The sequence below is a fragment of the Perognathus longimembris genome, chromosome 1 (assembly GCF_023159225.1).
Source record: "Perognathus longimembris pacificus isolate PPM17 chromosome 1, ASM2315922v1, whole genome shotgun sequence".
Classification (NCBI taxonomy): domain Eukaryota; kingdom Metazoa; phylum Chordata; class Mammalia; order Rodentia; family Heteromyidae; genus Perognathus; species Perognathus longimembris.
In genome coordinates, this window is record NC_063161.1 from 133,452,694 (window position 1) to 133,467,112 (window position 14,419).

At 48.8% G+C, this 14,419-nt stretch overlaps 1 protein-coding gene across 1 annotated transcript in view; it reads right to left on the reverse strand.

The window, feature by feature from the left end:
- Tbc1d2 (TBC1 domain family member 2) overlaps positions 1 to 9,737 on the reverse strand; it is a 38,856-nt gene extending 29,119 nt beyond the window's left edge. The window contains exons 1-3 of the mRNA XM_048337708.1: positions 9,224 to 9,737; positions 5,126 to 5,267; positions 509 to 668 (exon numbers count right to left, since the gene is read on the reverse strand). Coding sequence (XP_048193665.1) covers positions 509 to 668; positions 5,126 to 5,267; positions 9,224 to 9,586 — 665 coding nt within the window. The 5' untranslated portion in view covers positions 9,587 to 9,737. The remainder of the gene's footprint in view (positions 1 to 508; positions 669 to 5,125; positions 5,268 to 9,223) is intronic.
- Positions 9,738 to 14,419: the final 4,682 nt, after the last annotated feature.

Sequence of the window (14,419 nt, forward strand, 5' to 3'; positions counted from 1 at the left end):
GAAACCATCATTAATCTCTTCCATTCAATATGGGTTTGATTATACTTATGTAAATATAGAAAACACAAGCATATTTGTGTGATAAGATTATGAGTAATCTCATAATTGGTGGTGGGGCGATTGTGGAGAGGCTGAGTTTATGTGCTTTATTTTCAATTAATCACATTAAATATTTAGGATATGCCAGGGGTGACTGTATATTCCTGTAGTCTCAGCACTCAGGGGGCTAAGGCATGAGAATCTTGAGTTCAAGGCCAGCCCAGGCAAAAAGCATGGCATGGTGGTTCATACCTGTGGCCCCAATTACCAGAAGGCAGTCAGGAGGAGTGCAATATGAGGTCATCTGAGGCAAAAATGTAAGGCCCTATCCAAAAGTCCAGAAAAAAGGACTGGAGTCATAGCTTAAGTGGTATAGTACTTGCCTAGCAAGCACGAGGCCCGGACTTTAAGCCTCAGTTAAGAAAGGGGCTGCTGGAGGCCCACTGCCCCACACCCGGCTGACACTTACTGTATTTCCGTTCCCAGGTGCTTGAGGGAGATGTTGTGAAGGGCAGAAGGCATGGCAGGGGCTGGCTGCAGGGCAGCTGCTGCCCCTACCAGCCCTGTGGGCGTTTTCACAGGACACAGGAACTCCTCCAGCTCTGCCTCCTCACCTCGTTCTGGGGAGCCAAGGACAGATCAACCTGTGAGCACTCTACATGCAAAGACCTGGCCTGGGCTGGGCTCAGCCCACACCCACAGCAGGTAGGGTTTGGGCAGCCACCCAGGAGCAAGCGTGCCCGCAAGTTAACTGCAGCAGTGAGGGCTCTTCCAGTATCGTTGCAGCCTAGGAATGGATTGTTTTGCTGCTGTAGCCCTCCTGGAAAACCCTTAAAATTATGCACATTTGCAGATGTCTTTTTCTTTTTTTGATCTGGGACTTGAACTTGGTACCTGACATGTTTGCTCATGGGCTAGCACTCTACCACAGAGCCATGCCTCCAACCTCAGACCTGCAGATAACTAATCCTACATTGAGATTCCATCTTGAAGAAGTCTGAGATGCATAGAAACTTCATATGCTAAGGGTCCATCCTGGCCTTGTTTGTATTAGCCTTGAGTCAGGAGTAATATAAAGCTCTAAAAACTTGGGACCAGGTTGGGCAAATTCTGATGCTTTCATCTAATAGAAGAGTAGGAAGGTGGTATGTTGAGAAGCTATGATGGAAAGTTACAAACAGTGGGAAAGAACCAGGATCACTTACATGATGGAACCATCTTGACTCATCAAGAAAGTTACTTGGGGGCTGGGAATATTGCCTAGTGGTAAAGTGCTCACCTTGTGTACATGAAGCCCTGGGTTCGATTCCTCAGCACCACATATATAGAAAAAAGCCAGAAGTGGCACTGTGGCTCAAGAGGTAGAGTGCTAGCCTTGAGCAAAAAGAAGCCAGGGACAGTGCTCAGGCCCTTAGTCCACACCCCAGGACTGGCAACAAAAAACAAAACAAATAAAAAAAAATAAAGTTACTTGGCTGCAGATGCCTTTCCTGTGGAGCCCTCTTGGCGAGGGAGGAGCTGAAAACTTTAGGGCGAGGAATTCACTTGTGCATTATATCTGCAGAAACACTAAACACAATGGCAGGGGCCAGAGTAAGCTGTTCCACTTGAGGAAAGCTCGGCGATCAGTGAAACAAAGTGGACAATACACTGGCTAGTTGCCAATAGGCTGTGCCAAAAAGCTGGCTGCTTAGTACTTGGTAACACCAAAAGCCATTTGTGTGTGTGTGTGTGTGTGTGTGTGTGTGTGTGTGTGTGTGTGTGTGTGTGTGTAACTGGAGATTAGAATCTCATGATCTTTTCTGCCCAGGCTGGCTTTGAACTGCAATCCTCAAATCTCAGCCTCGTAAGTAACTAGGATTATAGACATGAGCCACAGCCTCAGATTTTATTATTTTAGCAAGTACTTCTGGATAATATCAGATTGCCTACCACCTCCACCTGTGGCTGAGATATATGCTCAGACCACACAGAGCTGCCACCACTGGATGGTTTTACTGATGAGGAAAAGGCAATAGTTCCATGGCCAAGACCAAAGCTGGAAGGTGACAGTAATGGATTCCAATGCACTAAAGGTGTGACTCACTGGGGGGCCCCTCTCTGGGAGGGGTGGCTGGGGAGAACAAGCTAGTGCAGAGAAGGGCTGTCCACCACTGAAATGAGTACTTTGCAGAAACAGAATCCACAGTCTGAGGCCTGGGTTCTTCTTTAGCCAGGAAAAAGCCCTCAGGGAGGTGACCACTTAGGCCATGGGTTTTTATGATTCTCCTACTATGCCCTTGGCTGCCTTGTCACCACAGAGATAGGAGCCTGGCCAGGAGTGCCCTGCTTCCCTGAAGGAAATGTCCAAGTGCCTCTTTGGCTCTGAGGAAGGTAGTGAGAACCTGCATGCCAGGGTTCTAAATCCATGCAAGATCTTTCCTTATGGCTGGGAACATGGCCTAGTGGTAAGAGTGCTTGTCTCATATACATGAAGCCCTGGGTTTGATTCCTCAGCACCACATATATAGAAAAGGCCAGAAGTGGCGCTGTGGCTCAAGTGGCAGAGTGCTAGCCTTGAGCAAAAAGAAGCCAGGGACAGTGCTCAGGCCCTGAGTCCAAGCCTCAGGACTGGCAAAAAAAAAAAAATTAATTAAGTAATTAATTAAAAATAAAAATAAATAAAAATCTAAGGGACAGCGCTCAGGCTCTGAGTCCAAGCCCCAGGACTGGCAAAAACAAACAAACAAACAAAGATCTTTCCTTACAAGGAGCCTCGGTTTCTTCTTCTGTAAAGTGGGAATCATTTCTAGAAGATCACTGTACAGATTAAACAAGATGATGCATACGAGCTTCCGAAGCAGCGTCAGTACCTGGTATGTATGCGCTGTTTGTGACAGTAAACATTAATAAGAGTTCTCAACAAATCACAGCTTACTTTGGCAAAGTATTATTATCATATAGGTCTGAATATTTTTCCTCCTTTGAGCTTTCTTGTGAAACAGTTGGAAACGCTGGAAAGCGAACCCTGCAGATGCCACAGAGACAGTAACTGAAGGCTTTTCACAGGACATCCCTGACTCAAAGTCATAAGCAGATCAGAAGGCCTGTCCAGGCCTGGGGTGGGGTGGGCCTGCTTCCTCAGGAAGGGCGGGGCTGCAGAGGCCGAGGAGCCTGCTCCAGGGATGGGCCCTCACCTCCTGGACTTGCTCAATTCTCCAGCCAGCCAATTCGGCTACAGCCCTGGGTTCTGGGAGATTTGGCTTGGTTTGCTGTGGGACAAGTCTCAAGACGGGCAGCCTCCTGAGTTTGCCAGAACCCTGGCCACTGCAACCACAGGGCCCGTCCCATGGCCCATAGCCCCTCCCCCACCCAGCAGGGCTGGCTTGACAGGCCTCACTGTGTGTGCCCTGCAGCAAGGCCACAGAATTAAGCACATGGATCCAATCTGCCATAGCAGAAGAGGCCCCAGGCAAGCCTTGGACAAGCTGGCTCTCCGCATTTCAGTTCAGCACACACTGGAAGGTGTGTCTAGTCTGAGGTTGACTTTTGGCAAATGGTGTCCATCAGGGTGGGGGGTTGGAGAAGTGACTTGCCACCGCTAGAGGTCATGGGGGACACAGAGACGGTCACCGGCAGATCCACCTGTGGTGGACGTGTGACGCATCCAGGGATAGAGGCCCAGGAGGCAGCTACACCAAGTCCTGCCTTTGCCTATTCAGTGGCATGGCACCTCAAGGTGCAGCATTTCAGACACTCTGTGACTCGGTACTAGGACCGGAAAGTCCACACTGTTTCAGGAGCAACCCCATTATGAAATCTACCAGTTATATTCCTCGCTGTGGCACGGTGGTAAGAGAGGACAACCTCCATCCAGACTCATCTATATTGGGATAGGCTAGGACTCATCAAGCAAGTTCACTTGTGGCCAGGCATGGTGGTATATACCTGTAACCCCAGCACTTCTGAGGCAGGAGGAGGATCAAGAGTTACAGGCCGGGCTGGGCTACAAAGTGAGACCTTATCTCAAAAACCAAGGGCTAGGGATGGAGCGCAATAGGAGAATACTTGCCTGGCACCACAAATGAATAAGTGAAGTGAACAAGCAATTAAATGAATGAAAGACTTCAGTTGTGGGCTGGGTGGGACATACAACTCTGTCCTCTGGAAACAGCAGGCAGGTGCCCAGCTCACAGCGTAAAAACATTTGTGGATGCAGCCCGCTTAGCATTGCATCGTTTCTTAGCCCCTCCTCATGGCAACTCTGCATAGGTTTCATTGCCTGAGACATCTCATAATGTTGTCATGACAGCAGCTGATGTCTTGTGGCTCTGACAACACAGAGGCGTTGTTCTGACCACGTGAAAGGTATGGACTCAGCTGAGCTTCACAACAGGAATTACTGATTGATTTGTTGCCAATCCTGCTAGTCCTAGTGCTTGAACTCATTCATGGCCTGAGTGCTGTCTCTGAGCTCTTTTTCTATTTTATTTTATTTTATTTTGCTAAAGGCTAGCACTCTACCACTTTGAGCCACAGCTTCCATTTCCAGCTTTTTTCTTTTTTCTTTTTAGTGGTTAAATGGAGAGTCTCCGGAACTTTATTGCCTGAGTTGGCTTCAAACTGCGATCCTCAGCTCTCAGCCACCAGCACAGCACCTAGCTCTTTGTTGTTATTGTTTTAATAATAGTTGTACAAAGGGGTTATAATCACCTAAGTCAAGTTATGAATACAATACTTCTTGGCCACTGTCACCCCTTCCTTTGCTCTCCCCCATCCCCCCTCCCCCCGCCCGTTCCTACCTCAAGTTGGAATCATTTATTAAATTCAATTGATGGGGAAGGTAGCAAGCTGGGAAAGTAATGGAATGTGCCTGAAATCACATGGGGTTAGGATGAATCCAGGCTGCCTGGCCTCAGAGCCCTCGCTCCTAACCTTACTAGTCTGTGGCTTTCAGCTTCCTTTGTGTGTGTGGCGGGGGAGGGCTCACTCCTGCTCATCCCCAGCAGCAGGGGAAAGGCCTGCCCATACCGCCGCCTGCTCCCACCCCCGCCCCCCAAGCCCAGGGTGCGTGACGGGAGGACATCCATCCATACCTAGCACATACCTAGCTCCAGGTGCAGGGCAGGCCCGTTCCGGGCCAGGGCGGGGTCCGGGGTGGCAGGAGGTGCTGGTGGGCTGTTGTGGAATTCCCAGCGCTTCATCTGCAGCTGCTGCAGCCAGTACAGCATCACTTGCTTGGTGGGAGCCTGTGAAGCACAAGGTTTAGTTGGCAAGGCCCTGTGCCTACCGGGTAGCATGGGTGTGCTTGTGGGGGAAAGTCACAGGAGGCTCAGGCCTTCCCTCCTTCCCAAAAAAAAACATAGTGTCACTGTGGGTGGGTACCCACCTCTGAAACGTCACACACTTCTTGGCTCTGATCTCCTATTCAAAGGTTCCTTAACCTCTTTGGGCTTCGGTTTCCTCACAAACAGCTGCTTTATAGAATGGATAGAAGGAGCTGGTGGGGGGGGGGTTGGTGGCTTATGCCTATAATCCTAGCTATTCAGGAAGCTGAGATCTGAGGACAGTGGCTCAAAGCCAGCCAGGGAAAGAAACTCTGTGAGATTCTTTTGTGTGTGTGCGTGGGGGGGGGGGGGGTCCAAGGGGCTTACACGCAGGGCCTGGGTGATATCCCTGAACTCTTTTGCTCAAGGCTAGTGCTCTACTACTTTGAGCCACAGAGTAGCTGGAGGTAAGAGTCTCAAGGGGGATTTTTCTGCCTGGGCTGGCTTTGAACCACCATCCTCAGATCTCAGCCCCTTGAGTAGCTAGGATTACAGATGTGAGCCACTGGTGCCTGGTCCATGATAATTGGAGACTCTTATCTCCAATTATCCACCAGAAAAACAGGAAGTGGAGCTGCGGCTCAAAGTGGTAGAGTGCTAGCCTTGAGTGGAAAAGCTCAGGGACAGTACCTAGGCCCTGAGTTCAAGCCCCAAGACCAAGAAAAAAAAATAGAACAGATATAAGGATGAAATGTCCAACACAGTACAATGTGCTCACTGGGCCGAGAAGCAGGGGAGATTGCTCTGCTGGGACACAAGGAAAAGGGCTTTGGAACTCTGATGGGGGTAGGCCCTGGCTCCATCTCTCTATGATGTGGTGGTGACTGTAGGATGCACTGAAACCCCATGAAGCCCCACAGATACCAGGACAAAGTGGTGGCATGTTCCAGAGGCTTCAGCACAGCAAACAAATTAGCAGTAAATGCTGGCACTGATTTCTCAGCAGTGGATGGTCCAAGTGCCCACATTCCCATCCAGTAACTTGCTGGCCCTTGGGGAGAGAGGCAAGTGAGAGTGACCAGCTATTTCTATATAGGCCTCTGGAGTGGCACAGGCATATTTGGGCAGTGCTGGTCTTAGAACCTGGTCTTCCATTTCTAGACTAGAACTTTGTTATCATTTGTGGCCAGGAGATATGTGGCTTACAGAAGGAAGGCATGAGATCATATGGGCACAGAGGATGGGAGCGGGCAGACAAGGAGCCCCACCAAACTGCCCACAATTAAGGTCCTATGAAAGCAGCAGCAGGCTCTGTGAGCACGCAGGACAAACCCCACCTCAGAGAGCCACAGATGAGGGGTGTGGGTGTGCTCATGAGAAACCCAAGCCTGTCATGCAGCTGGTAATGAGACGGAATGATGACCACCAGTCTTCTCTTCCCATCCAGGGTCCCTCAGGGACCACAGCCCTTCCCATGACCTTAGTGCTGACAAACTCTGGCCAAACCCAAACAGCTCCTTTATTATACAAGGCATAAGACACATATGCTGAGCACCTACTCTATGTGTCAGGATTGGTTCTAGACCCTGGAAACACTGTGGCAAGCCAATCCAACCAGGCAGCCAGCCAGTTACTTAGGCTATCCCTCTTATATCCCCATAGTTGACTTCCTCCACCACTGCCATCTGCCTCTCCCTAGGGCCGCAGCTCTACTTCAGCCACCATTCCCTCTGCATGGGCCCCTGACCCCGGCTTCACCTTTCCCTCACCTGTCTTTCCCCAGTAGCTAGAATGAGCTCTGTGAGCATTCCAGTCTCATTACTCTTCCTTGCTCAAGGTTCTTAAACAACTTCCAGAACTTACAGGACAAAGTTCAAGCTCCTTAGCTTAGCACAAATGCCCACCCCAGCCTCTTCAAAATGCTCTACCTTTAAAAAAAAAAACACCAAAAAACCTACAACTTTTTAGCTTTTTTTTTTTTTTTTGGCCAGTCCTGGGCCTTGGACTCAGGGCCTGAGCACTGTCCCTGGCTTCCTTTTGCTCAAGGCTAGCACTCTGCCACTTGAGCCACAGCGCCACTTCTGGCCATTTTCTGTATATGTGGTGCTGGGGAATCGAACCCAGGGCCTCATGTATATGAGGCAAGCTCTCTTGCCACTAGGCCATATCCCCAGCCCTTTAGCTTTTTTTTTTTTTGAGGCAGAATCTCAAGCTGGCTTTGAACTTGCTCTATAGCCAAAGTTGACCTCAAACTCATCACCCTCCTACTTAAGCATCCGTAGTGCCCAGATTATAGGTGTGCATCACCATGCCTGGTTTCCAGCTGATCTTCTAGGCCCTGTGCCTGTATCCCAGGCACCCATGATATTCTTGACAGTTATGACTGCATCATGTTTTTTTCTCCCCTCCCTTCCTTCCTCCTCTCTTCCTCCGACTCCTTTTTCTCCCCCTCCCCCCTTTCCTTTCTGTTGTACAAAGGATCTGAGCCTGCAGCACCCTCCTCCCTTTTGTCTTCTGGTCACCTCACAGTTCTTTCAGGTCACAGGGATGCCTTGCTGGATAGCCCCTCCCTCTCTGCTCACCTCCTTTTCCATGTAAGGCTTCTCATTGTGTTCCCACTCCACCCCAAGTCAGCCTGACTCATCACACCTTAAGGAGTATTGAGAATGGCTTGGGGGCAGGGACAGGTCAAAGCACTCTATATCCCAGGGCCTAGCTCAGAACCAGGCACATTCAAGGATGAATGGAATAGTAAAAACCACAAGTCCAACCACTGCAACTAGCACTGAACTTATAGGAGACACTGGACAATATGCCCTCTTAAATACCTTTCTTGCCATTATTTCAATTGAGTCCTCCAATGTGGTCACCAGCCAAGACTCAGGAGAACTAAGCTTGTAGGCACCAGAGCTTAGTCAGCAGGGGGTTAGGAAATGGGGAGATGGGGATGGGGAGGGAGGCGACTTTCTTGGGTGGCGACTTTCTTGCACTTTCCTCTTCCGCTCACTTCTGTCTTTCCAGTGAAGGGGCGGGGTACTTCCTCTTCACACAAGCATTCTGCCCTGGGTTCCATCACCCTGCATGTGCAAGCATGTTCATCAAGCAAACATTCACCAAGTATCCACTAGTTTAGACATGCCTGGCTGAACAATCCAGGCTGATCAGTGAAACCTATCTGTGTATCTTCCAAATCTCTGCCCATGTCAGCTTCACTTTGTTTGGGAAAAACATCAAGAAGGGAATCCTGGCCTTAAGGATGGCAATCATGGTACCTTGACCATAATCCCAAGTGAGAAAGTTATGGCTACTGTGGTTAGGCACACCCCAAAACAGTTTAGATAGTAATGAGAGATACAAAGACTCAATAGGATATAGCTAGGCACTGGCGGCTCATGCCTATAATCCTGGCTGCTCAGAAGGCTAGATGTAAAGATGGTGATTTGAAGCCAGCAGGGGCAGACAAATCTGAGGGACTCTTCTCTTCAATTAGCCAGCAAAATGACTGAAGTAGAGATGTGGTAGAGCACCAGACTTGAGTGGAAAAAGCTAAGGGATAGCACCCAGACACCAATGTCAGCACAAACCAAACCAAACCAAACCAAACCAAATGGATCCTCCACCCCCCCCCCAACCCCCCAAGATTCAGGATTCTAAGTGCAAACCACACACCTGGCTGCAGGCTATTCACTTCATCTCCCAATTACTCAGTTTCTTAAGCCATAGAATGAGATCCTGGTCCCTGCCCACGGGAACACACGGAGGGAAAGGGTGGAAAGGCCTTTGAAAAGCCCAAGCTCAGGGCACACGGAGGTCATCACTCCAGCAGTCAGTTTGCTGCGGACACGCACCTGTGTCCAGCTGCGTCCTAGGCGCTCGCCAAGGCTGGAAGGTGTGTGTGTGGGGGGGGGGGGGGGGGAGAAGGACACCCTTCCATTTACCTTCAGGGTGATAACCCGGCTGGGAGTCTTGATTTCGAAAGTCCCCTCCTCAGCGTCCGCCTTGCAGTCAAAGACCGCACTGGCGAGGTCGATGCTGTCCAAGGGGTTGGCGTCCTGCGCCGTTCGAGAATAGTACAGGTGACATTTCCCCTCGTCGTAGAAGAACCAGCGGGACTTCCAGCCCCGGATGGGCCCTTTACCGCCAAACTTACTTAAATACCCGCAAAGTTTCTTGGGGGTGGTTTCTAGGGGCCGGGCGCTGTCCTCAGTCTCCAAGTCGGGGATCCCGGCCAACCTGGGGGACTCTCTGGAGTCGGTCAGAGACGGGGTAGATTCCGGGATGTCCTCTCGAGCGCTCGCCATCGCTGCCTGCCGAAGCCCACGGAGGGACACGGGGTTCGTGGGACCATGGAGCCCAAATCCCAGGCGACTCAGCCGGCAGCTCCAAAGAGGTGGACACCTGAGGGGGGCGGGACCACCCTATGCCCGCCCCCAGCAGAGGATAGAGGGCTCCAATTGGCTGAAATGCATGCATCGCCAGAGCGGAGAACCCGGTTGGGAGATAGGCCCCGCCCCTGCCACCCTCAGGCCCCGCCCCTGTGCCCCCTCAGGTCACGCCCCCGCGCCGTCTTTCGTCTCCCTGCAGGAAACGCTTACTTCCTGTTTTAAACACCACCCTCCCGCCATCTTTACTGAGGGCAGCTCTCTGGAGCGAGGTGGGCTCGGTTTAATGGCGTGGTAGCTCTGGAGTAGTCTGACATGGGGAGAGATTGGTGAAGAGACTACTGTCCCTGGCTTTACTGTCCTGATGGCTCGTCTAATAACAGGGATGGCGCCTTCTGTGGCCTCATGGACCGCCCGCCTCTTCCCTCCGGGAGCCGCCTGGGCCACTGTCCGGAGGGCGCATCACTTAGTCATTGGCTGAGAGCGACGTCGGTCTCACAGTTCCACTTCCGGCGCTACTCCGAGAGGGCGGGGCAGAGAGGGGCGTGTCTGGAGGGCGGGGCGTTCCCAAAGCCTCAGCGGGAAGCAGTGCCTGGCCTCTGGAGAGGTCTAATAAAATGTCTAAATAAATAATAAATGAATGTCTCAATACAGTTACCGCGGGTTAGACCAGCTGACACAACTTCCTCCTTTTACCTCTTTTCAAGTTCCTCCTCTAGGGCTGTGCAGATCTGTGCTGAGGCTTCACCCTTTCTCCTGCCTTTGCCTCCTGTTTTTGTAGTTTCTCAGCCATCCCGGGAGGAATCCTGGAGCTAGGCCCGGGACATCTACTAGATGTTTTAGAAGCTCAAGCAAGTAAGTCACACCAGACAGTTATATATCAAATATTTGAAAAATAACTCCCCCAAATCCCAAATAGTCAAGTCCTGCACCCAACCAACTTCTGCTTTTAGCAACGAAGGTGGGTGGATGGGTTGGGACAAACTTTACAGATCCTAGAAGTGGGGTGCCAGGAAACCCACAATAGGAATTGTCATCTGCTGATGACAAAATTTTGAGGCCTTGCTTTTCCCCTGTTTGTAAAATGAGATCGCAATAACTCCTCAGGACCTCAGGGAATATTTGTGAAGGTGGCGAGCTACCTGTGGAAGATACTTGGTTAGGTATTCCAGATCTGAACCTGCACCAGGAAACAGATAAAATGAAAAGAAAAATAGGTTTGCAGTTTAGGAGTCACTGTTGGTCTAGATGCGTGGATTGCTCTGCATCCTCAAGGATGCACGTCTGGGTATTACATCCACGTTAGTCCGCCCCGCCCCTTCTGCTGCCTCATTAGCTGTCAGCTGGCGACATCTGGTGGCTATTGTGGGTACTGTCGTCCGGTAAGCGCATTCTTTGGGACAGATCCTTGCTAAGAGTGAAAAGAGGCACCCCAAGCCCAGAACAGATAGTAAATGCAGGTTACTGGTCCGACACACTTAAAAATCAATGAATTTCAAATATTTCTTTGGCTTATTTATTTATCAAAGACCAGAAAAGCTGATTTTTCTTTCAAAACTGTGCATTTCATAATAAGAATTTCATAATTTCAACTGTGCATATTCATAATAAGAATTTATTATATGAACTAATAAATCATTATTCTTCAAGCTATTTGGAGTTATCTTCCATGTCAAATTTTCCTTTCTTTGCTTACTATGAAATTATTTAAGTGTGTGTGTGTGTGTGTGTACTTGGGGCCTTTCACGCTTGTGTAGCTTTTTTGCTCAAGGTGGGTGCTCTACTACTTTAGCCACACCTTCACCTCTAGGTTTTTTGTTTTTGTTTTTGTTTTTTTTTGCTGGTTAATTAGAAATGGGAGTCTGATAGATTTGGATTCGAACTTCAATCTTCAGATTTCAGCCTGAGTCTTCAGATCTCAGCCTCAGTAGCTAATAATACAGGCATGGTTAACCAGTATTAAGTTCTTTTTTTAAGGAAGGAGTAATCTACACGAGTGTGGTTATATAGTTTTCTTGAAAATATGTTTCAAAAATTATATAATTTCTAACATATCTATTTTTTTTTCAGTCATGGGGCTTAAACTCAGGGCCTGGGTGCTGTCCCTGAGCTCTTTTACTCAAGGCTAGCTTTCTACCATTTGGAGCCACAACACCATTTCTGGTTTTCTGGTAGTTAATTGGAGCCTAGCCTGGCTTTGAACCATGATCCTCAGACCTCAGCCTCCTCAGTAGCTAGGATAACAGGTGTGAGCTACTGGCATCCAGCCATATATATACACATATATATGGCATTACTAATATATATGACATTACTAATTTATATATACATTACATATATATTAGTAATGTCATTTTCTGTTGATAAAGGTCCAAAAATTTATGTTTAACACATTTAATTTTCAAATATATATTTTGTCAGGACTTGAACTCAGGCCCTCATGCTTTCCACTAGAGTCATTCTCATTGGTAATTTTGGAGATGAAATTATATAGGCTTCCCCCCACCCCCAGTCTTGCTTCAAACCATAATCCTCAGATCCCAGATTCTTGAGATCTGCAGCTAGGATTACAGGCATGAGTCATCAATGCCTGGCCAAATACATGTTACTTAAGAGGACTAAATTCCTTTAAATCCACAAGTTATTGGCAAGTAGGAGTTCTCACTGGTAGTTTCTCTATGAAATACTGAGTTAGATAAACAGTGATTATTGGAAGTGGAGGGGAGGAAATAATGTTTGGGTTGTGCATACCTAGTAGAACTCAGTCCCAGAGGCTAAGATGGGCTGTCTCTGGTACTGGGAGGGTAACTGTGGTGGATCTGAACGCACCATTCGTTAAGTCCTGCTTGAGTGATGGTGAGGGGAGTCGAGTTCCACATCATAAGCCCAGCACTGAGCTACAGAATCTCAAAGGAACTTCTGACACAGGAAACAGGGCTGCTCCCATTCTCCTGCACATTTCAAATTCTGAGTGTGAAGCTGATCGTGCAAGAGAAATCTTAGCTCCAGAGAAGCATGCTTCTTAAGTGATCCTGTATTCTTTAAGTTATGTTTAAAGTTATCTTGTATTTAGAGAATGAGAAAATAGGGAGGGACAGTTTCATTTCATTTTCACAAGACAGAGTTGAAGCTAGGCGTTAGTGGCTCCTGCCTGTAATCCTAGCTACTCAGGAGGCTGAGATCTGAGGATCAAGGTTGGAAACCAGCCTGGGCAGAAAAGTCCATGAGACTCTTATCTCCAATGAACGATCAAAAAGCCAGAAGTGGAGGTAGAGTGCTAGCCTTGAGGGAGAAAGCTGAGAGACAGTTCCCAATACCAATAGGAGAAGGAGAAGCCGGGAGGGGAAGGAGGATGTAAACGCTTGTGTGTTTTATATTCTTGGATGCTGGACAAGAAGTGCAGCAGCACCATTCACTGGGAAGGGGAAGGGAAATTCCAAGGGAAATTAGGGACCAAATCTTGGCAGTGTCTGCAACGTTTCTAGTCTCTGGTGTTAAAGTGACTGGATTTAAATTAATGAGCCATCATTCACTAGTAGGGTGACCTTGGACAAGTAACTTAACCTCTCTGGTCTTGAGTTTCTTCATTTGTGCGAATGAGGGTAATTTGAGTCCCTAGCTCAAAGGGTTGATAGGCAAGTATGTAAGGGAAGACATGCCATGGACTTAGCACGGTGACGGTCACCAGAAACAGTTAGTAAATGATACAAGTGAGTTTTGGAAACAGTGTCTTACTATTGTAGCTTAGGGTGATGTCATACTTAAGATTGTCCTACCTCAGACTCCTGAGTGCCGGGATTACAGGTATATACCACTATGCCTGGCTTAGCTGCTAGTATTCTGTGTTTCTGAAATGATTGGTTCTTTGAGTTATAGGCAATCCTCTATGTTCATTTAACCCAGGTTGGCCCTAAGCCCTCTTGTTTGTATTTGCGGCTAGCAGTTCAGACATTTTTCTTTTGATTGTCCAGTTTCCTTATGAAACAAATTTTGAGCTCTCCTACACAGGAATCCCATAGGCCCTAACATTTCTTCAATGACGAACAAGGTCACCTTGAAAGCATCAAATGGCCATGTTGTCACATACCCTGGGAGCTGCCTTCTCCCTTTTTCTTGGTTTTCTGGGAGACCGTCTGAGGGCTGTGTGCCAATGGCCTTTTGGTGGCTCATGTGCCACACAGCTTTGGGGTGGCTCATCATGACAGAGGCACGGGGCAGGAAGAAGCATGGAGGTGAATGCAGTCCTGTGCCATTGTGTCTGGTGAAGGCCGAGAGCCTCAGAATAGAGCAAAGGCCTGCAGAGGGAAGGCGGGTAATAATAACACGCGCGTTCGGGGGAGGGGGGGAAGCGGGAGGGGGGAGGGGGAGGAACCTCAGAGCTCAGGCTGAATGCAGATAGAATGTAGACTGCCACTTGCCTGGTGGGCTTTGACAAGGAACCGTGGAGGCCGCATGAGGTGCAGGACACGTGACCGATAGGAAGGAATCCCTGCTCAGCAACACTCTGCTTTGCAAAAGAAGCCAGACATGCTGATTTTTGTATCAATAATGATGGCAACACAAATACTTCGTAGGCGAACATCATACTAGTGAAAGAAAACATAGCAGTTTGCTTTCAGGGGAGGCCAAGGGGTAAAATCTCAGGAGCCAGGGGGCAGCAACTCTCCTGTAACATGAGAAAAAGGTGGTGTGTGTGCATGTGTGTGAGTGTGTGTGTGTGTGTTAGCACTGACGAATTCAGGGCCTTGCACT